This window comes from Cucurbita pepo, chromosome 8 (genome assembly GCF_057944985.1).
Source record: "Cucurbita pepo subsp. pepo isolate OVF chromosome 8, ASM5794498v1, whole genome shotgun sequence".
NCBI classification, from domain to species: domain Eukaryota; kingdom Viridiplantae; phylum Streptophyta; class Magnoliopsida; order Cucurbitales; family Cucurbitaceae; genus Cucurbita; species Cucurbita pepo.
This window is the reverse complement of record NC_141805.1, coordinates 10,520,710-10,546,504: the sequence shown is the minus strand read 5'-3', so window position 1 is coordinate 10,546,504 and position 25,795 is coordinate 10,520,710. Positions and strand designations below refer to the sequence as shown.

Genomic DNA, 25,795 nt, shown 5'->3' with positions numbered 1-25,795 from the left:
TTCCAAGCCCAAAATCTGATGCGAAACTACCATATTACCCTTCTTCTTCTCGATCTTCCAATCTGTACCAAAATGGATATTTCCAGGATTGCCCCCAAGTGTGTGGAGGTGAACCAGGGAGCTATCCAACGCTTCCCTTTACTTATCCTCTCGTCTCCATTTTTGCGCCTTAGACTGACTTTCTGCTGCAGCTTCCAGCTTCCTCCTCCGCTATGGCTTGCTCCGCCGCTACCGCCACCGCCCTCTTCTCCTCCAACCCCTCCGCTTTTCCAGTCAAGTCCAATGCTCCCACTGCTTCCGCCCCCTCCTCTCGAAACCTAGCACTCCCCAAATCTTTCGTCGGCCTTCGCAAGTCCTTCCAGCCTTCTGCTCCTCGTTCAATTTCCTCCTCCCGTGGAGCTAGGTCCAGACGGAGCTTTGCTGTCCGGGCTTCTGTAAGTGTTGCATCTCTCACTATGCCCTTGTTTTGCGGCGTTTCACTCTTTTGGTGAAGTTTGAAATTCGTAATTTTCGTTTTGTTTTCCTTGTGATTCTTCTTTGGTTTTTCTTTCTGAAGTCCGAATGCATTTAATAGGATGTTTTGTTTCCCCTAATTTTGGTTAATTATGTAATGATCAATGGAGCATTTTATTCGTATATATTTGGATATTGGCGGCAACAATTAGCCATTTCTTTTGTTCTCCGACTGCATTATGCCAAAATTTTGGACATCGAACTTATTATTCCCTAAATGTCGCCTTTTCAAATACCCTTTTCTGAAAACTTCTCCTGTCTTCGTTATGTTCTTTGAATTTTTCTTCACGTATTCAGATTATTGATTCAGTCATGCAGGGGTGAGTTTAAAGAGTTTGTATCTATTAGAATGTTCATGTATATTGTATATGCAACTTATGATATTTGTTCGTGCAAGGCAGAAATCAGCATCTTGTAACTCAAAATATGAACATGCGAGTTATTTCTTTTGAGGGTTCCACTTCTGACGTTGTGTTCCATTATTTGTTTTTACAGAGTGAGTTGCCATTGGTTGGAAATGTAGCACCAGATTTTGAGGCTGAGGCAGTTTTTGATCAGGAATTTATCAAGGTAATTCTCTATGGCTTAGGTTTTGGATACTGCTTATTCCTCTGTGTTGTCATCTGACTGTATTGGTGCAATGATTTTTAAAGATTATGTGCAAGTTTCAAAGGTTTACTGTTCGGATTGCATCGTCTTCACATTTGATCTAAAGTGTTACGGTTTCAGGTTAAACTTTCTGAGTACATTGGGAAGAAATATGTGATTCTCTTTTTCTACCCATTGGATTTTACGTTTGTTTGCCCCACAGGTTTGTTGCACTAAACTATCCCAAATTGAAGCTCAGCAAATATTGTCTTGAGCTGCTTTGAACTTGTGTTTATTTTACCTCCTATTTTGTAGAGATTACTGCTTTCAGTGATCGGTATGAAGAATTTAAGGAGCTAAACACTGAAGTTTTGGGTGTTTCAGTTGACAGTGTTGTAAGTAGATACTTGCTTCTCTTGTTCAACAAAGTTATACTTTTGCAAAGAAGTTTTGTGTTGATGAAATTCTGCTTCTATTCCTCAAAATGTGGTAGTTTGTTCTTTGAGATTTCACATCGATTGGAGAGAGGAACGAGTGCCAGCAAAGACGCTGGGCCTCGAAAGGGGGTGGATTGTGAGATCCCGCATCGGTTGGCGAGGGAATGAAACATTCTTTTTAAAGGTGTGGAAACCTCGCCCTATTAGATGCATTTTAAAAACCTTGAGGGGAAGCCCGAAAGGGAAAGCTCAAAGAGAACAATATCTGCCGGTGGTGGTGCAATTTTGATTTTGGTTGTGATTGTGATGATACTAAATAGAACCTTTTTGCAGTTCTCACATCTTGCGTGGGTCCAAACTGATAGAAAGTCTGGTGGGCTTGGTGATCTTCAGTATCCTCTGGTTTCTGATGTCACTAAATCAATTTCAAAATCTTATGGTGTGCTGATCCCAGATCAGGTATGTCAATATCATCCCCTACTGTATTACAAAGTTTGTTCCAAATTAGACCTCTACCATAAAACCATTGTTCTAAGAAACCAAGCAGCTACTGAGCTCTTGTGAATAAAAATCTGGAATTCAGTTTTTGCTGATATTGTAGTGAGAAAAACGTGAGATCTCACGTTGGTTGGAGAGGACAACGAAACATTTCTTATAAGGATGTAGAAGCCTCTCCCTAACAGATGCGTTTTAAAACCGTGAGGCTGACTGTGATACGTAATGAGCCAAAGTGAACTATATCAATAAGCGGTGGACCTTTAGTCATTACTTTCTTTGAACAAGCAATTTTAATTTGTAGGCATTGCTCGAGTATACCTCTACAATAGGTGTAGAAGTCACATGGTTGTAATTGCTTACCTAACCTTTATCCACAACAATTTAATGAACAGGGAATTGCACTAAGGGGTCTGTTCATAATTGACAAGGAAGGAGTTATCCAACACTCCACAATAAACAATCTTGGTATTGGTCGGAGCGTAGACGAGACGAAGAGAACTCTCCAAGTAATTTCAATCATTCATCTAACAATAAGAAGATTGTTTATCAAGAGTTGTTGTTCATAATTTCCTTGTCTTTGATGTTGCAGGCGTTGCAATACGTGCAAGAGAACCCCGACGAAGTTTGCCCAGCGGGATGGAAACCCGGGGAGAAATCGATGAAGCCAGACCCCAAGGGTAGCAAAGAGTACTTTTCTGCTATTGCTTAATTGTGTGTAAGAAGTTTGAATCTGGTGCAATGCCATTGCCAGTTTAGTTAATCCGCTTGTCGAACAAATTGGTTAACGAGGCTCGAGTCATCTCGTCATCTCATCATCTTGTCATCTCATCATCGCATCATCTCATCATCGCATCATCAGATATATAGAGTGTTGAATTTTGTCTTCTTTAGATGAATTAAGCAGACAGGCTCTATGGTTTGTTTTGTAGAATTATTATCCTTGATTTGCAATGGCATCAATGGTTTCACGCCCTCTACTGCTCGTGTCTTGTTCTGTCGATGAACTTTAAATTTCACAATCGATCGAAAACGAATCGAACTTCGAGTTTCAATGGTTCTCGGATTAAATCTGCTAGAATTTGTAGCCTCGTGATTCAATGAACCGAACTTAGATATTTAATTTGATTGCTTAACACACAATCTATCATGGAATTAATACAAAATTATACACTTTTTCTTGGGACATTAATCATTAAACATGTGCCTCACATGTCCACGCTTACCATTCATTACTTCAAAAGTCAAATTATACTATACAATTTTTATTTCAATTAATAATACATAATAATTTAGAATTTCTTACGTAATTTATGAATATTATTTAGGCGATTAATTCAATTACTTCATGGTTTTTGACATTTTTCCATAATTTACTCGATGATTTACACGCTGTTTCAAAGTACTATTATTGATTTTTACATCCAAAAACATTAAATTAGCCTTCCATTTTTTAACATATATATATATATATATATATAAAAACAAAGCCTTTATATTCCCAATTTCTTTTTGTTTTCACTTCCAACATTTATACATAAATGCCCACAAGAAAATAATAAAAAGAAAAGGGAAAAAAAAGGATAGTTCCCTGTGTTCCTGTGTTGAAGTTTATATAATATTATATATTTTATTATAAAATATTGTATACCCAAGTAAAGACAAAACACCCCCGCTTTTTTTCCATCAAGCACTTTGACCAAAACCACATGTATTACGTGGCAATCTCTGATTCGGCCACGTAACTCCTCCTGTCCACATCTTCCCACACCAACTGTGATATTATCTCGTCGTACTTAGGTTCGTATTCCTGTCGCATTTAAAAAAATAAAAAAAATAAAAAAAAAAACTCAAACCCGGGTTCGTATTCATGTATTACGTGGAACCTTAGCTCACAGTCAAAGACCACAACTAGCAGATATTGTCTGCTTTGTTACAATTGTTAGACGAACACGACTCTCCACAATGGTATGATATTGTCCACTTTGAGTGTAAGCTCTCATGGCTTTGCTTTCTCCACAATGGTATGATATTGTCCACTTTGAGCATAAGCTCTCATGGCTTTGCTTTGGGCTTCCCCAAAAGGCCTCATACCAATGGAGTTAGCATTCCTCACTTATAAACCCATGATCATTCCCTAAATTAGTCGATGTGGGACTTCCATCATCCAACACTCTGATACCATGTTAGACGAACACGACTCTCCACAATGGTATGATATTGTCCACTTTGAGCATAAGCTCTCATGGCTTTGCTTTGGGCTTCCCCAAAAGGCCTCATACCAATGGAGTTAGCATTCCTCACTTATAAACCCATGATCATTCCCTAAATTAGTCGATGTGGGACTTCCATCATCCAACACCTCCCCTCGAACAAAGTGCGCCTCCCCTTAATCGAGGCTCGACTCCTTTGGAGTCTTAGTCATTTTTGACTGCCTTCGAGGAGGGGCTTGACTCCTTTTCTTTAGGAGTTCTTTGTTCGATATTTGAGGATTTGAGGATTTACCAATTTATTGGCACGACTAAGTTTAGGGCATGGCTCTGATACCATGTTAGACGAACACGACTCTCCACAATGGTATGATATTGTCCACTTTGAGCATAAGCTCTCATGGCTTTGCTTTGGGCTTCCCCAAAAGGCCTCATACCAATGGAGTTAGCATTCCTCACTTATAAACCCATGATCATTCCCTAAATTAGTCGATGTGGGACTTCCATCATCCAACAACAATATAGCTGTTACCTTCACAATTTTAAAATTGTCGGGAGGGATTTTCACACATTTATAAGAAATGTTTTGTGCGATTAAAAAAAAAAATACCTCAAGTTGTTGGACTAAAAGCTTAGCAGTTGGAGCAGACACAATAATTCGACGTGCAGTTGGCGAAACAAAGCCTTCATCAACTGTTTTATCGATGAAACTCAGCAACGAATTGTAGTATCCATCCACATTCAACAGTCCCACCTGTGCAAATTTTATATCATTTTTTTTTCATAATTAATCATACAACTTTGTTTGACCACCAATTTAATGTGCCTTTTAAATTTAACATCTCCTCCTCTCCTTGTTTCCATCAAAATATATTCTTAATAATAATAATAATTGCGTTATGATTACCAACTTGACTCGTATTCACATATTTTGATTCTATTCCAAGGATTGTTATTCTCTCTCGATTTCGGATTGAGGGTTGACCCAACCGTTATCCGTATCGAGCATTTGACTAAATAGACTCGAGAACTCTTTTGATTATGATTACGGTCGAATAACTTGTTTATGAAGCAAAAGGGTGTTGAAAAATGGGATCTTTTTTGGTGTGTTCTCCAAAAGACATGGGGAATAATTATAAAATGGAGGGCCAAACTAGAACATGCTTATCATGTGAAATGGCTATTATGATTTTATATCATTATGCCTTAAACATGACATGCCATTTATGGATGAGACCAAATGTCTATGTTAGACGAATACGACTCTTCACAATAGTATGATATTGTCCACTTTAAACATAAACTCTCGTGACTTTGCTGAGAATATTCTTTGATTATAAACCCATGAACATTCCCTAAATTAACGGACTTTCATCATCCAACAGTTTCAACTGTCTCTCACTGTTAGCCAAAATTCGAGAATTTAGGTGGTTAAGACAAAGTATATTCACATAAAATGAAGATTTTTTTAATACTCACTGGCTTGCGATGGATCCCAAGTTGTGCCCATGTAATAACTTCAAGAAGCTCTTCAAGGGTCCCATATCCTCCTATGATTCAATTTCAAAGTTGTTAAATTCACCGAATTTGAACCCGAACTTGAACCGAACGACATATGAGATCAACGAGTACCTGGTAAAGCGATGAAAGCATCGGCTTGGCGAGCCATCTCGGCCTTTCTTTGGTGCATATCCGACACGGGTTTGACTTCTCCAACAGTCCCACCAGTGATCTAAACATATTCAAAATTCATAAACTTAGTAGCCATTAGTTCATGCAAAGGAGAAAAAAAAAATGGTACAAATGTTAGAACTTTAGTGTATGTACCTCAACCGGCATTAGGGTTCGTGGAATTATTCTGTAGAACAAACAAAAACACACAAAGATCAACATTCCATGAATGTTCTCATTGACTTCCAAAACATAAAAATTTACAAATAATAATCAAATAGAGCTGTCGGGTTCCAACAAAATCATAACTTTTTGAACAAAACCCCAAAACAACTTAATTATGAATGATGCCTTGTAATTTGAAGATGAGATTATGAAGAAATGTAAAGAAAGAGAGAGAGATAGACCCTAGAACATGACGGCCGCCATCATGAACAGCTCGAGAAACAAGACCCATCAATCCCACGCTGCCTCCTCCATAAACAAGATCAATTCTTCTCTCCACCTTCCAACAAAAAAAAAAAAAAAAAAAAAACAAAAACAAAAACATTCAAAATTCAAACACGTGGCGCAAGAAAACAATGGAAAAAAATTTTGATTTTTAAACGATAATGAAGAAAATGAGGCATAGAAGAGTGTGAAGAAGATAGCCAAGTGTAGCTAAAAAACCAGGGATCATTAGAGGTGTCATCATATCAAGCAACCACATTTGGTTTCCTAGTTGACAAATATTTATGCACAAAACCTTAAAAATGAATTTTTTTTTAGATCATGCATGAGACAGGTTATAGCTCAACCCTCATGGTATCATGGTATCAAATTACAGACCGATTAGTGTACCAGCAAAGATATTGACTCAGAAAGAGATGAATTATGAGATTTCACATTGATATCAATCGTAGATGAGAAAGAATCATTTTTTATAAAAGTTAAAAAATTTCTTTGTAGCAGACGAGTTTTAAAAGCGTGCGAAGAGAAACCCGAAAGAAAAAAGGAAGAGGAACGAACCAGTTCTTTGGCAAGCTCAACAGCAGCAGACTGGTAGGTGGGCTTGTTCCCAGAACTGCTTCCACAGAAAACACAAATCCTCTTGAATTTGGATTTTGTCTCTTCCATTCTTCTTTCTTTCTCTCTCTAAAATGAGACAAGGAGGAAGCTTGAGAAACAAACCCAACTGAGAATTTGTTTATATAAACACCAAAACTCTTTTAATTTTAATTTTATTTTTAATTTTATTTTTTATTTTAAAAAAAAAAAAAAAAAGTAGAAAGAAAAGGCTTTTGTTCTTTTCTGAAATTTAAAAAAGTTGCAAAATTTTTATATTATATGGAAAGTGGAATATTTGGAGAAAAACTCGTTTTTTAAAATTTAAAATTTTACATTTGTTTTTCATATGGGATTTTGATTACGAATGTGTATACGTAATCTACTACGCGTGGACCTTTAAATCTGCGTGAATAGGAATTTGACACGTGGATTGGGTTCGATTTTGTTTAGATTATCATAAGTTGTGTTCCACGTAGGTCAACATATTCTTATTTACGCATTTTTAAGGATAATTAGCACGAGAAAAATTACCATTTTATGATTATTATTATTATAATACCAATTAATAACAACTTTTTCAACGTTAATACTCTATTATTCAATCAATTTTGCTCATAATTTTTAATTGCGTTTGCATTAGTTTAAGGGTGTAAGTGGACTGGCTCAACTTTTTTTTTTTTTTTTTTTTTTTGTTGAATTTAATCCAAATTAACCTATTGATTGAAGAAAAATCAAAATTTGGCGGGGAAATCAATTTTTTTTTTTTAAAAAAATAAGACAATTGACATGAAATTGCTCTAAGATTCCGGTAGGAGATGGAGAATAAAACATTTCTTTTACGGGTGTAGAAGTCTCTCCTTAATAGACGCGTTTGAAAACAGTGATACGTAACTAAATCAAAATGGATAATATCGGTTAGTGGTGAGGTTAGACTGTAATATGTGGTATCAGAACTAGACACTAGACAGTATACCAACGAATATGTTGGTCTCCAAAAGAGTGGTTGAGGCTCAAGATGATATATAAGAGATATCTGCCTGCAGTGGATACAATTTCGTTACAAAGTTGCTTTTAAACGCTCTCGAATAAAAAATACCCAAAATAATAATAGTAAATGAAATAAAATAATATTATAAAAGAAGTTGTGTTTTGCACTTTTTATGATTTAAATAAATGACCAATCCAATTCATGCATCCCAGATCGCCATCAATCTCTCCCATTTAAGTATTTTTCTTCTGTCCACCAGTAATTTTCTTTGACTAAAATAGAGGATATATTAAAAATTAATACAATATATTATGATCATATGTTATTGTCAATAGATGCATATCTTTTTTATGCGGAGAATAATACACATAAATATTCATAATTATTTCTATGGATTGTACCTCTCTTCAACTGATGTGAAATCTCATGAAAATAATATCTCTTAGCGGTGGGCTTGAGTCCGTGTTCATAATAAACATATTTTAAAACCATGAGATTGAAACGATACGCAATAGGCCATTATTTACATCTTTAAAAAATTTTACAAAAACTTTATGGCTAACTTTATAGCGCTTTAAAAAAGTGATTCGGGGAAGCAATTCTAAATTTTGAAATATTTTATTATTATTTATGAGACGGGTAAAGCATAAGAATATGAATATAAAATTTTAGTTTTGTTGTAAAGTGATGTTTTGAGAAAGAGAACAAATATGTAACATATCTAATGAATGGGACCATTTAAACTTTGTTTGGTGGAAATATTGTCTTCATGCAAACTTGAATACATAAAATCAACCCAGTAAACCCATAGAAGCAATGAATTTGGTGTAAAAATGTGACAAAAAGCCGTTAATGTCGCTATCTCATAATGTAATACAGAGTCAACTTTTTTTTTTTTTTTTTTTTTTAATAATGTTTTTTTTAGTGTTGGAAAAGTCAAACTTGTTGTAGTGACATTTGTTCCACATTTGAGATAATTAGTTTTGGTATATTGTTTTTGGAATCAAGAGGTGTCAGTTTGAAATTAGTTATTTATGTTAATGTTAACTGTTTTTTTTTTTCTTGTTTGGATTAGATTTTGTGGCTAATATTACATGTGTTTTTAATTGGATTTGGTATTTCATTAGCTGAATCTTAGATGATTTTTTAAACGCTGAGCTATTGGCTTATCTTTATTTTCTTTTACAAAAATGGTAGGTTTAAATTCTAATATTAAAAAAAAAAAAAAAGTTAAATTATAAATTTAATCCAAAAATTTTCAATTTTGTAAATATCTAATAATATTATTCTAATATGTTTTGAAATTCAATGATGTATTATATACAAAATTGGATAAATAAATTGAAAAAATCATGTATAAAAAATTATTAAATAATTATAAAATTTCAAGGTGAAGACAAAGTTTTAGTTATTGGGCCGTGTGTAAGAACTATTGGGCCAACCCTGTAATGAACTTTGGATTAGAGGTCAAAGTCCATATTTAACTTCGAAAGGTTATTGGATCCACCCATTACATTTCTAGTTGCGTGGTTAAATTACAAATTTAGTACGTCCACCAGGAACGGTAGTAGACCGTTATTTGAATGGATGTTCGGTTCGATGACTCCATTTATCATAGTTGAAGTAGTAGAATAATAAACATCGAAAAAATTAATTTTGAAGCTATCTAAATTTGTTTGGAGGTTAATTTTCTGAGAAAGGTTGAGATTATCTTAATTTCGAAGCATGGAACGAAGAAAGAAAAAAAGAAATGTGAATTAAATATGGAAAAATGATGTTTATTTGATCATAAATGCAAAAGGTTGGTATTAGTTAAAAAGTGTGACACTTTATGTTGTCCAATATCAAAGTGGTTATTCTTTTTCCTCTGCCACACCACTTTTATATAAGAGTAAAGAAGAACCTTCATAGTGAAGGATGCCTTCCTTCGGAACCAAGATATAGAGAGAGAAGGACAAAGAATGGGCAGAGGTGCGAAACCGAATAAATTGTTATAGCTTGAATATGTTTGGGAGGACGGTGTAAATTTGGTTCATTCATGTATCACTCACATTTATTTGGATATCGTATGTTGATTAATTTTTTGTATTCGTTCGTCCTCGAATCATGTTTTATCGAGAAAGGTGTTGCTCTGCTCTGATACTATTTATAACCTCTCATACCTAGAATTTAGATGAAAATTCGTAATCGGGATTTGACACTTGAAAAACCCAACATTATGATACTATTTGTAACATCTCATACCCAGGATTCAGATGGGAGTTCAAAATTGAGATTCGTCATCGGAAAGCTCAACATTCTCCTTAAGACATGTTTTTTAAGGGTTGACTATCCACACAGACCAACACGACCGACTACACTAGTCTATCTAACATATTTTGTCCTCACTCACATGCATCTCTGAAAAATTCATAAGATGTCACTCAATATAGAATTATTCCAAGTAAAACATATTTAGTCATGAAGTTTCTATAATTGAGCTAGTGAGAAATGATGTATAGTGTTTAGACCTTTCTTAGAATTGCTTTAATTTAGATGTACTCTTAGATTCATTCAATTACCATTCATTTAGCCCGATGAAAACTCTAAGAAATTGAAATTAAAAATTAGCAAATTATTCCTATTTTTATTTTTATTTTTATTTTTATTTTTATTTATATTTATTATTATTATTTTTTTGAAGTCAGGAATTTTTAATAGATTTAAGAATAAAACTATACGGGATTAAAAATAAATCAATTTAATTAAACCCTAAGTAGTATGAAATGCATGCATGCCTTGTCATGTAGTACAGAACAATAAAGATTAAAAATTCATCAATTTAATTAAACCGTTAAGTACTATGAAATGCATGTCGTGTCATGTAGAAGAGATGAAATGCATTCCGTGTCATGTAGAACAGAACAACAAAGGTAAAAAAAATCCATCAATTTAATTAAACTCTTGAATATGATGAAATGTATGTCTTGTAGATTAGAATAGCGAAGATTAAAAATCCATCAATTTAATTAAACCCTTAAGTACGATCCAATGGATGTGGATTAAAAAATCCATCAATTTAATTAAATCCTTTAAGTACGATGAAATGCATACCGTGTCAAGACCACATGGTTGATGTTGATTCCATAGTACACTCTCTACTTAACGCTGAAACTTGTGCGCTGCTTCCAGCTCACCCTCTTGTCCCCTTCCCCTTCTTAGTTCTTCCTCCCCCCATTTATACTTCCAAGGAAGAACCCAATCCAAGCTTCTTCCATGGCGGCTCCTCCCCCTCTCTGTTTCTCATACATTCTCCTCCTCTTCTCTGTTTCCGCCATTGTCGACGCCAACACCAACTCCATCACTCTCCCTCTCTCCGCCTTCCCCCACCCTTCTTCCTCAGATCCACTCCAAAATCTCAATTTCCTCGCCTCTGCTTCCCAGAACAGAGCCCATCAAATCAAAACCCCAAAATCCAACTCCGTTTCCAAATCCCCTCTCTCCCCCCATAGCTATGGAGCTTACTCTGCTCCACTCAGCTTCGGTACCCCACCCCAGACTCTCCATTTGATATTTGATACAGGTAGCAGCCTCGTTTGGTTTCCTTGTACTTCCAAATATCTCTGTTCCCAATGTTCGTTTCCCAAAATAGATCCTCTCCGAATCCCCAGATTTGTCCCCAAATTGTCCTCTTCCTCCAAGCTTGTCGGCTGCCAGAATCCAAAATGTGCTTGGGTTTTCGGCCCTGACGTGAAGTCTCAGTGCTGGAATTGTAACCTGAAAACAGAGAATTGTACCCAAACATGTCCTGCTTATGTTGTTCAGTATGGCTCTGGTTCCACGGCCGGGCTTTTGCTATCGGAGACGCTGGATTTTCCCGATCAAAAAATCCCCAATTTCGTGGTGGGGTGTTCGTTTCTTTCGATTCATCAGCCCTCTGGAATCGCTGGATTCGGCCGAGGATCCGAATCGCTTCCGTCGCAAATGGGTCTGAAGAAATTTGCCTACTGTCTCGCGTCTCGGAAATTCGACGACTCGCCGCATTCCGGCGAGCTGATTCTGGATTCCGGCGGGGCAAAGACCGGCGATCTCACCTACACGCCGTTCCGCCAGAATCCCTCTGTATCTAACCATGCTTATAAGGAATACTATTACTTATCAATACGGAAAATCCTCGTCGGTAACCAGGACGTGAAGGTACCGTACAAGTATCTAGTGCCGGGATCCGACGGCAGCGGTGGATCTATCATTGATTCCGGCTCTACCTTCACGTTTATGGACAAACCAGTGTTCGAAGCCGTGGCGGAAGCGTTCGAGAAGCAGTTAGCGAATCGGACGAGAGCCACCGACGTGGAATCCGCCACCGGATTGCGGCCATGTTTTGACATTTCCAAGGAGAAATCGGTGGAGTTTCCGGAGTTGATATTCCAGTTTAAAGGCGGAGCGAAATGGGCACTGCCGTTGAATAACTACTTCGCTTTGGTTAGTAGCTCCGGCGTTGCGTGTTTGACGGTTGTAACGCATAAGGATGCGGCGGGCGGCGGCAGTGGGCCGTCCGTGATTTTGGGGGCTTTTCAGCAGCAAAATTTCTATGTGGAATATGATTTGGTGAATGAAAGATTAGGATTTCGGCAACAGACTTGCAGTTAGAAGCGGCGTGGATTCAGTATAGTATGCTGTTGTTATGTTTGTAGCTTTCGGTGGTCGGCGGCTGGCATATTGACCGGAGCTACGACGTTGGTTTAAATTTGACAATTCAAAATCATATTTTTCCCCCTTTGTTGTAATAATTACTGGATGATATTGTAATCAAATGTGTCATATTTGATCATCAAAGGAAGAAAATAGAGTAAATAAATGTCGGAAAAGGTGTATTAAATAAAAAAAGGAGAGAGTGGGGTGGTTGATAATGAAATTAGTTGGGGGAAGACGACATGTGATTATGAAATTGAGTGCCAACACCCAAAATTGAGTCACACCCACGTGCTTGTGGCTAAATGGAAACTTTTCTCCTATTTATTATTATTATTTTTTTAATTTTCTCTCACGATTTTAAAACACGTCTTTAACATCAAATCAGTTTAAAAGGAAAGTACACAGTAGAGAATATTTGGTAGCAGCTGCTCGTAGACTTGGACGATTACAAAAATGTTATATTACTATTTATTCTGAGAAAGATATTAGATTCTCCCTCTTTTTCTTTCCATGTGGAATTGGGTTCTTTAGGTTCAATTCTTTCAATTTAAAAACAAAAGGACCTTTTAGTGACTTTTTATATTCATTGTATCACGCAATGATATAACGTTGAGGATGTTTGGAGAGTTTATTATAAAGAGGATCTACTCATGCACCGTTCGGTGTCAAATTTTGATATCATTTGTAACAGTCTAACCCCACTGCTAGTAAATATTGGAGAGGGTCTAGCCTCGCACCTTCCGGTGATTGACTTTGATATCATTTGTAACAATTCAAGCCCACCGCTATCAAATATGGTCCGAACCCCTCGTAATAAATGCTTTGTTTCTCTCTTCAACCAATGTGGGATCTTACAATCTAGAGGCACAGAATGACTTTGGTACCATTTGTAACAACAAAAATCTACTGCTAGTAGATATTTAGTCCGTTACATATAATCGTCAGTCTCACTATTTTCTCCTCTATTTCATAGAAAAAGAATTAGTAAATTAAAAAAAAAAAAAAAGGTATTAAAATAAAATAAGAAATTAAATAATCCTCCAATTCATGAAATTCTCACACGATACGCGTAGAATTAAAAGATTAATTAAATAGTGTTAATTACGTTGGAAGGAAACTGTAACATAATTTGATAAGATGCGTGATGAATGGGCCCATATGTATATGGCCCACAAAAGCTAAACTTTATTAGATTAATATTGGGCTGAGAATTGGGCCTGATGGGCTTCTATCTTGGGCATCTCGACGACTGATATATTCCACGTCCGTACGATTTTTGTTGGTCTGAAAATGTGGGTTTCTTTTCCCTGCAACAATTTCGGATATTTTAATGATTCCATTGGCATCAATTTACATAATGCCCTTTCTTTCCACAGAGACCTTTAATGAACGATGACCTGCCGCCTCTGCTGGTGCTATTGGAAGCTCTCCTGCAACTTTCACATCTCACCTTTACTTTCGATAATTACCGGTCGAAACAAGATGTGCCCTTCCTATTTTTTTCGTGACCGACGCATGGTACGGCTCCGCTCATAAAAGATTCTCTATTTTAATCAACTTTTGTTCAGTTTAGAAGGCTAGTGCTTGAAATGGCCAACCGTGACGCATATTATTCAGTGGTTGCTGATAGAGTTAGACAACCAAGGGATTTTGATTTTGATGCATCACTCTTGAATTTGATTCTAAATAGAGTTAAGGGTCATTTAAATACAGGAGAACCATTGTTATAGAATAGCTTTCACTTCAGAGTTAGGAAGGCATGTGTGGTTTGCGGTAAGGAATGGAGGGGAAATGACCACCATTAGCTCATTATACTATTCGCTATTTGAATGAGAAACATAGATATATTGTGAGATCTCATATAAGCTGAAGAGATAACGAAGCATACTTTATAAGGGTGAGACGGTATGTAATGGGCTAAAACGGACAATATTTACTAGCGGTGGGCTTGGGTTGTTATAAATGGTATTAGAGCCCATCACTAGGCGATATGCCAGCAAAGACGTTAGACCCTCAAGAGGTGTGGATTGTGAGATCTCACATCGGTTGGAGAGGGAAACGAAGTATTCCTTGTAATGGTGTGGGTGTGGAAACTTCTCCCTAACAGATGCGTTTTAAAATCATGAGACTGACGGCAATACGTAACGTACCAAAATGATCTACAAGTGGTGGGATTGAGCTGTTACATAGATTGATATAACAACATGACACAACATTATGTTTTTTTTTTTTCAATATCTAGAACACATTCTAGATTAAACCCTTCAATCATAGAATGAATCTCAAAGTAAAAAGGACTATTATCATTACAACAATCATCCCACTCAAATTCTAAGCCGATCAAACTATATATGATTACTGTAAAAGGAACGGAGCGATTAAGTAACGGGAAAATGCTTGGAGGGGTGGAATAGAAATGATTGAGAGTGAGAGATTGATAAGACACGAATGATTAAAGAGGATAATCATAATAATGTTGGAGACTTACGCCTTTTAAGTGGAGATTTGATATAATTTAGATGGAAAAGGAAGAGAGTTTTGTGGGAAATTAAGTAAGATTGTAGGGACTCGAGCAAAGAATATTAGAACTTTAAGAAAAAGGCGGTGTTTGTGGGGATGGTACGTATCACCCTTTACATAAACTTAAGCCTGTCATTTCAAAATTGTACCAACTTTTTTTTTCCTCATATCGTAAGCTTTAAGCCTCACTCCCTTCCTCTTTGAACTTTGTAACTATTTACACTCTCTTTCTATAAATTTCAATATGGTTTTGGTCACTGCTCTGCTTTAACTCACATGGCCACGTAGAGGGACCAAAGATGCTTATTTTGAAGCTCCAAAAGCATATAAATGAGCACCCCTTTTGAGTAGATAATGCCATATTTTGCTTTTAATATCACCTTTTTTCCTCACACTTCTTTGCTTTGCTTTTACTAAAACAAACCTAAAACAAAACCCAACAACCAGAATTTTGAACAAAACACCATATCTTGTTTAATGCACTTCTAATTACCTTCCTTTTACTTAATCTTCCTATCAAATTTCACATTAGTTACATCAGTTGGAGAGAGATGAACGAAATATTAGTATAAAAGTGTGGAAATCTCTTCTTAGTAGACGCGTTTTAAGAATTTTGAGAGAAAAGTCCAAAGAGAACAAGTGGGTTTGGGCTGTTACAAATGGTATCAGAGCAAGACACGGACGGTGTGCCAGCAAGGACGCTAGACCTTGGAGGGTGGATTGTGAAATCCCATATCGGTTGGAGAGGGGAACGAAACATTTTTATAAGAGTGTAGAAACTTTTCCCTACCAAACGTATTTTAAAAACGTTGAGGGGAAGTCTGAAAGGAAAAACCGATATTAGCTTTGGGAGGAGTGGGCTTTTGTTATAGTTACTCTTTGAAAGTTGAAAGAGAAGAGAGATAGGGTGGTTATGAAGCAATGCATTTATTCTCTTGTTCTTGTTGTTCTTCTTCTACTTCTTCATTGTTTCTTTCCATATTCAAACACTCCTTTTGGAGCATTTTAGGCCATAAAATGCTTTGTGTTGTGTTCAAATTATTGGGTGCTCTCTTTGCATGTCTTTTAAGGACAACAAAGATGGATACTACAACTTAACTTTTTGACCGAGACCAAAAGCATTCTTAACTATATGTACAGTTAAACCCACAAATTCTATTTTTATTTTAAGGTCCCTACAAACAAAATGGATTCAAGTTTGTATGTAATGACTTCCAATCATTTATTCCTTTCTCCCATTTCATCTATTGTTCATCATAGTTTCAGTCAAATTAAGGATTTCGTAATAAAATATGAATGTTATGAAGAATTAGAACAAGTTTGAAGCAAACGTTGGTCGTAAAGAAAGCAAATCGATTTCATGCATAGGTGACTGGGAACTCTCTTTAGATCGCTACCATCTTTAATCTTTATTCCATCATTGTTTCGCCATTTTCTTTTTTCTTTCTTTCAAATAGCTCTTTCTGTAAGAACAACGAAGAAAAAAAGAAAAAAAGAAAGATGAAGATGATTGAAGAATGACAAAACAGATCTCTCTCGTTTGTTGTGTTGGAGAAATTACTATAAAAATTCTTTCTTTTTTCTTTTTCTTTTTTCTTTTTTCTTTTCTCTTTTCTTTTTCCCTTTTTTTTTCTCTCTTGATCTAGATGTAGATGGGGTTGGTAATTCAAAAAGAAAAATAATAAAATGAATGGCTTCTCAAGGATTTCGATGTTTATGTGTTCTTTTTAATGGATCCAAGTGTTTGTAGCCAATGCCACTTTATCTTTTTTCAATGGCTTCATGTATAATGAAAGGAGCTATAATTTCAATTTTGAAATCTTTTCATATGTGTGTTAGGAGGTATTTGGTGTCATATATTACCCAATTTATCTTATGCAAGGCTCAACTAATGTATATCTATAATGTTTGAGATCATATCTAAATAAGAGTGATAAGTTAATGAACATCTAAAGTCAATCCTATCGTATAGTAACCATCATCGTATGATATGGTTTTGATTCTATATTGTAACCATCTTCTTATTGTAACAATCTAGGCTTAGGAGTGATAGGTTAATGAACTTTCAAAGTCACCCTATTCTCAAGACTACTGGGTTTTGATTCATTCATATACCTGTTTTTTTACTCTACCTGCTATAGAGTAATGATAGAGATATAATCAAAAGGTGGAATGAGTTTGGATGATTTAATAATAGAAAAGAGAAAGGGTTTTGAGAAGGGAGTAAAGTGAACAACTTTTAAGAAAAAAATAGAGAATGAAGGAAGGGAATTTTGGGGGAATGCATCAAATGTTCAATTCAAAGCCCTCACTCCAACACATATCTTTGATTCCCAAATGAATATTGGACACACTTCCCCATTCATTTTCTCTCTTTTCTCCATACCCTACCTTAAACCATTCCATCAAACACATAAACATGAACATGAACATGAACATGAACATGAACATCCATCACTTTTACTATTTCTAGCTCCACAACTCAACTTGTGTTTGGTTATGCTGTCTCTCCAAAAATTGCTACTCAATGCGTGAATCCCACTTCCCCTTACCAAAACAGAATATCCCAATGCTTTGGTATACATAAAAATATAAGATTTGTTGTATTGATTTTGATGTTAGTGCCATTACTATGAATATATATATATATATATATATATATATATATATATATATATATATATATATATATATATATAATACCTTAACAAAACTTGCATAAAAAAGAGAGAGAAAATATATCCTTTTTGTATTTGAAGAGAGAGAGAGAGAGAGAGAGAGAGAGAGAGAGAGAGAGAAAACAAAGCAAAGCTGAGTTGCCTTTGATACTGCTGCATTCCTTGCTGCTAATTGTCAGCACATGCATTCCACTTTCCACTACAAAATCCCCTTTGGACCTCAAAATTTTACCTCACCTTCAAGAAAAGCATACCCTCTATTTCCCCCCCCCCCCCCCCCCCCCTTATATTTTCTCTCCAAATCCCACCATGCCCATCTTCCATTTTTGACACCCAACACATAAAAATCCTTCCTTTCTTCTTGTTCTTTGTGTTCTTCCTTCCTTCCTTCCTTCCTTCCAAGTATGAGAACAAGTGGTTGCACAGTGCAACAAGCTCTAACTTCTGAGGCTTTGAGCGTTGTAAAGCAAGCAGTGATTTTAGCCAAACGCCGTGGCCATGCCCAAGTGACGCCTCTCCATGTGGCTAGCACCATGCTCACAGCTCCCACTGGCCTCCTTAGGACGGCATGTCTTCAATCCCATTCTCATCCTCTTCAGTGCAAAGCTTTAGAACTTTGTTTTAATGTTGCCTTAAACCGTCTTCCAGCTTCAAATTCCAGCCCCATGTTAGGCCCTCAATCTCAACAACACCCTTCAATTTCCAACGCCCTTGTTGCAGCTTTCAAACGAGCTCAAGCCCACCAACGCCGTGGCTCCATTGAAAACCAACAACAACCCCTTCTCACCGTCAAAATCGAGCTGGAACAGCTTATTATTTCCATTTTAGACGATCCTAGTGTTAGCCGTGTAATGAGGGAAGCTGGTTTCTCAAGCACACAAGTCAAGAGTAAAGTAGAACAAGTGGTATCAATTGAGATGTGTAATTCATCTCAAACTTGTACTACCAAACCCTCCAAAGACAATAACAATACCAACAACAACAACAACAATCTTCTCGGCACAGTCGTCGGGAAACCATCAACAGGGTCACCCGCCTCCGGTCGAGTGAGCGAGGACGACATCGCGGCGGTTATCAACGAATTAGCGGAGAAGAAGAAGAGGAGTGTGGTGGTGGTAGGGGAGTGTGTAGCAAACCTTGAAAGTGTGGTTGAGGCAGCAATTGGAAGAATAGAGAAAAGGGAAGTGCCGGAGTGTTTAAAGGAGGTAAAATTCATAAACCTTTCAATTTCATCTTTTAGGAATAGGTCAAGAGAAGAAGTGGATCAAAAGGTTATGGAGCTCAATAGTTTGATAAGAAGCTGTTTAGGGAAAGGGGTTATTTTGTATATAGGAGATATGAAATGGAGTATAGATTACTCAAGCAATGAAACAAGGGCTTACAATTATTGTGGTGTGGAGCATATGATCATGGAGCTTGGGAAATTGGCGTATAGGAATTATGTGGGAGATAATGATGAGAAAGGAGTTGTTTGGATAATGGGGATTGCAACATTCCAAACATACATGAGATGCAAATCTGGATATCCATCAATTCAAACTCTATTGGCCATTCATCCTCTTACAATTCCACCCGCCAGCTTAAGCTTGAGTCTCATGGCTGACAGGTTAGAATCAATGGTTGAGTTGGTAAAGTCTTTCTTTTTTTTTTTTTTTTTTTTTTTTTTTTCTCTTCTTCCAAAGCGTTCATAAACCCCTTTACTTTGAATTCAAGGAAAAAAGGAACAAAAATGAAAAAGGAATAATAGAATAAAAAGAAAGGTGAAAAACAATAAAGTTTTATCTTTTTTTTTTGGCACTAATTCCAAATTCCCATTAAAAAAAAAAGTAATCTTTGGATATGGGCCAAACCCCAAACAAGTTTTGATTGTTTTTTTTTGTGTGTGTGTGTGTGTGTGTGTGTTGCAGTGACATTCAAAGACAGTCTCAGCTAAATTGTTGTGCTGAGTGTTCAGGTAAGATGGAGACAGAAGCTAGAAGCTTACAAGGTTCCAATAATAGTGAGTCGACAACCTCTTCAGCTCCTCTTCCTGCATGGCTTCAACAATACAAAAATGAACAGAAAGCCATGGGAGAAAATGAACAGGTCTTTCTTTTATGTTATGTCTTTATGCACTTTGCTTCTTTAAACTCATAATTACACCAATTTTTAAAGAGGCCCACATGAAATACTCTAAATATGTTCATGACTGGAATTCCACTTTCTCTTCTTTAGTTTTGTTTTTAAAAAGAAACCCTACTTTTTAACCTACCAAAGTTTTCATTTCCAATAATATGAGAAATTCTAATAAAAACCCTCTTGTAATTACATGGAATTATTCGTGTAATAAATGGAAATCATACGTGGAAAATGATTTTTTTTTTTTTTTTTTTTTTTTAATTTGACATTATCTCTTTGTTGTTTCTTATTTTGTAACAGAGCTGTGTCGCAGTCACGGACCTTTACACAAAGTGGAACTCAATTTGCAATTCAATCCACAACAATTCCAATAACAACAACATTATTTCTTCAGACAAAAGTTTATCATTCTCTTGTATTCTTCCAAATTCTTCTTCTTCGGCTTCTGGGTCTTCGTACGATCATCATCATTATAATAATAATCAGTTCAATTTCTTACGACATTCCCTATTTGAGGGCAATGGAGAGGGAAAGAAATTGAATAATAATCATGGTTCGACGCCATCACCAGCTTCGTCGGGAAGCGACGTCGTGATGGAGGGTGAATATGTGAATAGGTTCAAGGAGTTGAACTCTGAGAATTTCAAGGGGCTTTGTAGTGCTTTGGAGAAGAAGGTACCATGGCAAAAGAATGTGGTGGGTGATATTGCTAGTGCTGTACTTCAATGCAGGTCAGGGATGGGGAGGAGAAAAGGGAAGATGGAAGAAACTTGGTTGCTATTTCAAGGTACGTGTTAGGAATCACGACGTTCCACAATGATATGATATTAGTTTTTAAACGTATGAATCTAATACCATCTTAGAAATCACGACGTTCTATAATGATATGATATTAGTTTTTAAACGTATGAATCTGATACCATGTTAAGAATCACAACGTTCCATAATAATATGATATTGTCCATTTTGAGTATAAGTTCTGGTGGGTTTACAGGGAATGACGTAGGAGCGAAAGAGAAGGTGGCAGCGGAATTAGGAAGAGTAATATTTGGATCAAATTTTGTGTCCATAACATTGAGCAGCTTCTCCTCCACAAGGGCAGATTCAACGGAGGATTGCAGAAACAAAAGATCAAGAGATGAACAAAGTTGCAGCTACATAGAGAGGTTTGCAGAAGCAGTTACCATAAACCCTCATAGAGTGTTTTTAGTGGAAGATGTTGAGCAAGCGGATTACTGTTCCAAAGTGGGGTTTAAAAGGGCCATGGAAGGAGGAAGAATCACCAACTCTAGTGGGCACCAAGTTTGTTTAGCGGACGCCATTGTGATTCTTAGTTGTGAGAGCTTCAGTGCCAGGTCTAGAGCTTGCTCTCCTCCCATTAAAAATGGATCAAATAAAGAACAAAATGAAGAACAAAAACAGATTGATCAAGAACAAGAAGAAGAACAAGAAGAAGAAGAAGGTGGCCCTTGTTTGGCTTTGGATTTGAATATTTCAATTGATGATCATCATACACCTGCAGATCAATCGATTGATGATGTTGGCCTTCTCGATTCAGTTGATAGACGGATTATTTTTCAAATTCAGGAACTATGAGTACAAATATGTATAAAAACAAGAGTAAAAAGATTTGGAGTAGGTTATTTCGTTTTTGTTAATTATATATATATATATATATATATTCGTAAGTTTTTAACATTTCTTTCGATTACGATACAAAAATGGTAGAAAAAACAAACCCAAGTTAAAAATTAAATAGTTATCGAGTCTGGATCGTTTTTTGAATTTGTAATTGATAATCGATAATGAAATGGAATAAAATCCGAGGTAAAGCATGGGTGATATCTTTGTTGTAATTTAGGGTTTACAATGGAATTAAGGATAATCAATCTTTTTCAACTTCTAATCTTCATTTATGTATAAAGGGTGTTGGAAACCAATTTGGTGTTAGATTCTTTTTACTTCAATGGGTAAGATATGGTTTCTTTAGGAAACACAATTTGATGATGGAATATTTATTTTCTCTCTATTTATATATCAATCCTTATCAAACTATTTAAATTCATATTCTCTTATTTATATTTAAGAAATCCGTAATAAAGTGTTGCAATTATTTCAATTTCAATGCTCAATAAACAAATGTAATCTACCAACAATTTAAAATGAAAATTTGCACTCGGGTATGTATACGAGCTTGCTTGATGGACCCACGATGCATGGACCGTGTGTAGGGGAATTATCACATATCCAACCCTATTATGTTATGTTTTTAAATAATATGTCCCGATCATATTATGTGGTAATTGCATTACTAACCCAGGGGACAATAATATGCTTGATTCTTCCAATTTCATCAAAATATGGATGTAGTGACACCTTTAAGAGGGTTACATTTGGTTGGAACATTTTAGTTCTAGGTTTGTATGGTCGAAGGACAACAACCAATATATATATATGTATATATATATCTGACCTCCTTCATATCCACTTAAATAAAGACAGCTTCATGTGCTCAATCAATGGCGCTTCTTCCAAAAGAATCAAAAGCATTTCAAGCATCACCTGCAAGCCTCTGTCTGAATTTCTTTTCAGCATTAGAAAGTGTTTTATTCTTGTGCCCTTTTTGTACTCCAACCTCACTTTCATTCTTAAATTTCCCTCCTCTTAAAACCACCCATTATTGTTTATAATAACATATAAATATAAATTCTTACGATATGAAAATCTCTCTCTAGCAGACGCATTTTAAAGTCAATAGCTCAATTTACTTTCATTATGCATATCTTCAAATGCATTCATTCATGTCATCCATGAAAAGAGACTAAAAAATTGTGATGGAATAATAATGAACGTGAAATCCAGTAGCTTTCCAATTATAATTATTGGTTGAAAGAAATGAGGAGTAATGGATGCATCAATACAGCTATTACATGTACTTTAAGGAACTTAATTTGATTCTAAATACATTTGATTGACAAAAAGTAGACGTGGGTATTAAAGAAAAAGATAAGACTTTTCAAGTCTCGTTTTTTAAATTGATGTAAATATGCTTGTGGTATGAAAAAGGTAAGTATTATACTTTATACCCTATATGCTAAAATTTGGCTTTGTTTATATAATTATGAATATCCAATTCAAGTGGACATAAAATATATGTAGATATGATTTGTAATAGAATATTAATTAAATGGGTTAATTAGGGTTAATGGGTTTGAATGGAAAGCTAATACAGAATTTGAATAATGAAAAAGTTACGTTGGGAATGCACAAAGTGAAGAAGATTAAGGTATGATCCATAACGTAAGGGTTGTCCAAAGGGGAACCAACTTTTACAACTTTTACAACTTTTACAAGAGAAAACCAAAATCTTCCCTAAGAATTAATATCAAAAGATAGCACTACTTTTCATGGTGTTCTTCAAAAAATATTCACTTTTTTATTTTTAATCTCATCTTTGGAGAGATGGGTTACAAAATTTAATCATAATTAAAATGAAAATTATGATTTTTTTTATTTATTTTAAATTTATATGTAAAGAAAGACCACATAGATAAGCATCTCCCTTCTTTAAAACTTTAAAAATGTTGCAATGACTTTAGAATCACAAAAAGATTATCATCTCTTTCAACTTTTAGAAAGAAAAAAAAGAAGAGCCTAAAGAAGGGAATTTGTCGTTTGTGACTTTTGAAAAAGATTAGGGTTAGTCGAATAAATGCGGTATGTAGAACACATTGGTGGGTCTCTCTCTCTTTCTGCTCTAACACCATGAGCATAATAAGGTACAAGCTCAAACATATCTACAAAAGAAAGATTATAGATTCTTTTTGCCATCATAGTTATGAACTAAGCTGAAAAGGAATATCGAGTTTATGATTTTTCATTTGACCTATAATTACAAATTGGTTAGAACCCTAAAATTTTAGAATCAAACGTCACATTCAACTCAACTCATACGTGGTTTTCATCATCTTTTTCAATCTTTCATTCATTGTTGAAGTATTTTTGTGAGATCTCACGTCGATTGAAGATGGAGAACGAAACATTCTTTATAAGAATATGAAAAATTTTTCTGAGTAGACGCACTTTGCCATTCCAATTTTGAGTTTATCTAGTTGGGTGATTAATGGGTTTTATTCGTTCTTGCCTCAAAAGGAGCAAAACAATTAAAGGAGAATAATTAAGAAAGAATTAAGTAAAAGAGGGAAATGAAATAAAACCTAATTAATAGCAGAAAGTGGGATTCCCCTTTTGGATAAAGCAAAGCAAACACTGAGAGCTTCTCTTCTTTTGAGTGGGTGTGTGGGAAGTGTTAATTGTTGGCTCATAGGGACAATTAACTTTGATCAAAATGCGCACACCACCTTTTCATTCAACATTTTGGACGCTTCAGCTTTTCTCAAAAGCAGCATTGCCCAATGCTATATCTCAATGACCCATATAACATACACACACACACACAAATAAATGTGAGCATCAATGAGTCATGTGGGGTTTTGGTATGGAGAGGTTTAGAAGACTTCATTGGTTCTCGCTCTCAAAATCAATACATTTCATTACCTGAAAACAAGAATTTAGGTCTCAGATCTAACAACGATTATTTTCATTCAAAAATAGAAGAGGCTAGGCTACCATCCAGTCTTAAGATATAAGCAAGAAAAAAGAACTTGTCACGTTGGATTTTGTTTATACTAAGAAACGGTGAGATCTCACATCGATTGAAGAGAGGAACGAAACGTTCTTTATATGGGTGTAAAGATCTTTCCTAGTAAACGTGTTTTAAAATCGTGAGATTGATGACGATACGTAATAGACTAAAACGGACAATATCTACTAGTAGTGGAGTTTGATTATTACAATTGGTATCAAAATCAAACATCAGGTGGTATGCCAGCGAAGACGCTGGCCCTCCAAAGGTGGATTGTGAGATCTCATATCGTTTGGAGAGGGGAATGTTGGACGACGGGCCCCCAAGGGAGTTGGATTGTGAGATCCCACATCAATTAGAGAGCGGAACGAAACATTTTTTATAAGGGTGTGAGCGAGAACGCTGACCCCAAAGGAGTGGATTGTGAGATTCAGAAACTAGCTATCTAGATTTCATCCGAACGAATATTTGATTCAGTGAACAAGGTATTCTATAGATGTATATATGATTTTCGATACGTTTATCTCACATATCCTTAACTTTTTACTCTTTATATTTAAAGATCATGAAGAAAGTAAGGGAAAATGATAAAATTCAACATCATCACAAACTCAAAAAGCTTTCAACTTTTAACTAAACACAACTAATTTCTTAATGGGAACTTAAAAAAACATGTATATCTTAGTGAGGTGTGTGCCTTTTGGGTACCAAAGTAAGAGAAGGGTTTATGTTTGATCCTTCACATTATGAAGTAAAGAAAACTTAAGCAACAAGCTAAATTGTTTGAGATTAAAGATAAACCATTATATGCTTCTTTCACTTTGGAAACCTTTTAAAACCCACCATTAAATCCCAATGCATTTATATATACATAGCCAACTTTTTGGAACTCTAATCACTTTCTAAAGACATGGCCTTCATCTTCTCTTTAAATTTTGTCATTTTTTTTTTCTTTTTTCCTTCTACCTTTTCCCCCTTTTCATTGATTTATTTGGAATTTGGCCTAACCCTTAGGCATATCACCTATGTGCACAAGCCTATCTATTCTAATACTTACAACTCCATTCTTGTCCGCTAATTTTTAAGTCGTATATATCAAGAAAGACACTCATCTTAATGAAAAGATCATAAAAGTACCTTAAAGCGTCTCCCAAAGTTCTCTTCAACCAATTATTTTGATCATGTTTCATCATTTTGTTCATCTTGTTTCA

At 35.6% G+C, this 25,795-nt stretch overlaps 4 protein-coding genes across 4 annotated transcripts; 3 read left to right on the top strand and 1 right to left on the bottom strand.

The window, feature by feature from the left end:
* Nucleotides 1-97: 97 nt before the first annotated feature.
* On the top strand, nucleotides 98-3,013 carry LOC111801115 (2-Cys peroxiredoxin BAS1, chloroplastic). The gene is made up of 7 exons (XM_023685099.2): nucleotides 98-434; nucleotides 1,009-1,083; nucleotides 1,243-1,324; nucleotides 1,417-1,496; nucleotides 1,872-1,997; nucleotides 2,429-2,542; nucleotides 2,626-3,013. The coding sequence occupies exons 1-7, from the start codon at nucleotides 213-215 to the stop codon at nucleotides 2,743-2,745; spliced, it is 819 nt and encodes a 272-aa protein (XP_023540867.2). The 5' UTR covers nucleotides 98-212; the 3' UTR covers nucleotides 2,746-3,013.
* A 624-nt stretch (nucleotides 3,014-3,637) lies between these two features.
* Nucleotides 3,638-7,080, bottom strand: LOC111801117 (cytokinin riboside 5'-monophosphate phosphoribohydrolase LOG7). The gene is made up of 7 exons (XM_023685101.2): nucleotides 6,923-7,080; nucleotides 6,322-6,419; nucleotides 6,071-6,101; nucleotides 5,876-5,975; nucleotides 5,723-5,793; nucleotides 4,854-4,997; nucleotides 3,638-3,843 (listed from the first exon to the last, which is right to left on the bottom strand). Exons 1-7 carry the CDS (start codon nucleotides 7,028-7,030, stop codon nucleotides 3,748-3,750), a joined length of 648 nt encoding a protein of 215 aa, XP_023540869.2. The 5' UTR covers nucleotides 7,031-7,080; the 3' UTR covers nucleotides 3,638-3,747.
* Nucleotides 7,081-11,087: 4,007 nt separating this feature from the next.
* On the top strand, nucleotides 11,088-12,953 carry LOC111800923 (putative aspartyl protease At4g16563). Its single transcript, XM_023684843.2, has one exon. The coding sequence runs from the start codon at nucleotides 11,205-11,207 to the stop codon at nucleotides 12,576-12,578; it is 1,374 nt and encodes a 457-aa protein (XP_023540611.2). The 5' UTR covers nucleotides 11,088-11,204; the 3' UTR covers nucleotides 12,579-12,953.
* Nucleotides 12,954-18,090: 5,137 nt separating this feature from the next.
* On the top strand, nucleotides 18,091-21,637 carry LOC111800318 (protein SMAX1-LIKE 3). Its single transcript, XM_087126574.1, has 4 exons — nucleotides 18,091-19,427; nucleotides 19,729-19,906; nucleotides 20,240-20,726; nucleotides 20,934-21,637. The coding sequence occupies exons 1-4, from the start codon at nucleotides 18,226-18,228 to the stop codon at nucleotides 21,533-21,535; spliced, it is 2,469 nt and encodes an 822-aa protein (XP_086982700.1). The 5' UTR covers nucleotides 18,091-18,225; the 3' UTR covers nucleotides 21,536-21,637.
* The last annotated feature ends 4,158 nt before the right edge of the window (nucleotides 21,638-25,795 follow it).

Excerpts from the sequence above, each read along its gene's own strand:
- LOC111801117 (XM_023685101.2), bottom strand. The coding sequence starts at position 7,030 with ATGGAAGAGACAAAATCCAAATTCAAGAGGATTTGTGTTTTCTGTGGA. Across the intron at positions 5,794-5,875 it reads TGCTTTCATCGCTTTACCAG|GAGGATATGGGACCCTTGAA; the intron begins GTACTCGTTGAT and ends ATTGAATCATAG. Across the intron at positions 3,844-4,853 it reads TTTTAGTCCAACAACTTGAG|GAATACGAACCTAAGTACGA; the intron begins GTATTTTTTTTT and ends TAAATGCGACAG.
- LOC111800318 (XM_087126574.1), top strand. The coding sequence starts at position 18,226 with ATGAGAACAAGTGGTTGCACAGTGCAACAAGCTCTAACTTCTGAGGCT. Across the intron at positions 19,428-19,728 it reads TTGAGTCTCATGGCTGACAG|TGACATTCAAAGACAGTCTC; the intron begins GTTAGAATCAAT and ends TGTGTGTTGCAG. Across the intron at positions 19,907-20,239 it reads CCATGGGAGAAAATGAACAG|AGCTGTGTCGCAGTCACGGA; the intron begins GTCTTTCTTTTA and ends ATTTTGTAACAG.
- LOC111801115 (XM_023685099.2), top strand. The coding sequence starts at position 213 with ATGGCTTGCTCCGCCGCTACCGCCACCGCCCTCTTCTCCTCCAACCCC. Across the intron at positions 1,084-1,242 it reads TTGATCAGGAATTTATCAAG|GTTAAACTTTCTGAGTACAT; the intron begins GTAATTCTCTAT and ends TTACGGTTTCAG. Across the intron at positions 1,325-1,416 it reads TACGTTTGTTTGCCCCACAG|AGATTACTGCTTTCAGTGAT; the intron begins GTTTGTTGCACT and ends CCTATTTTGTAG.
- LOC111800923 (XM_023684843.2), top strand. The coding sequence starts at position 11,205 with ATGGCGGCTCCTCCCCCTCTCTGTTTCTCATACATTCTCCTCCTCTTC.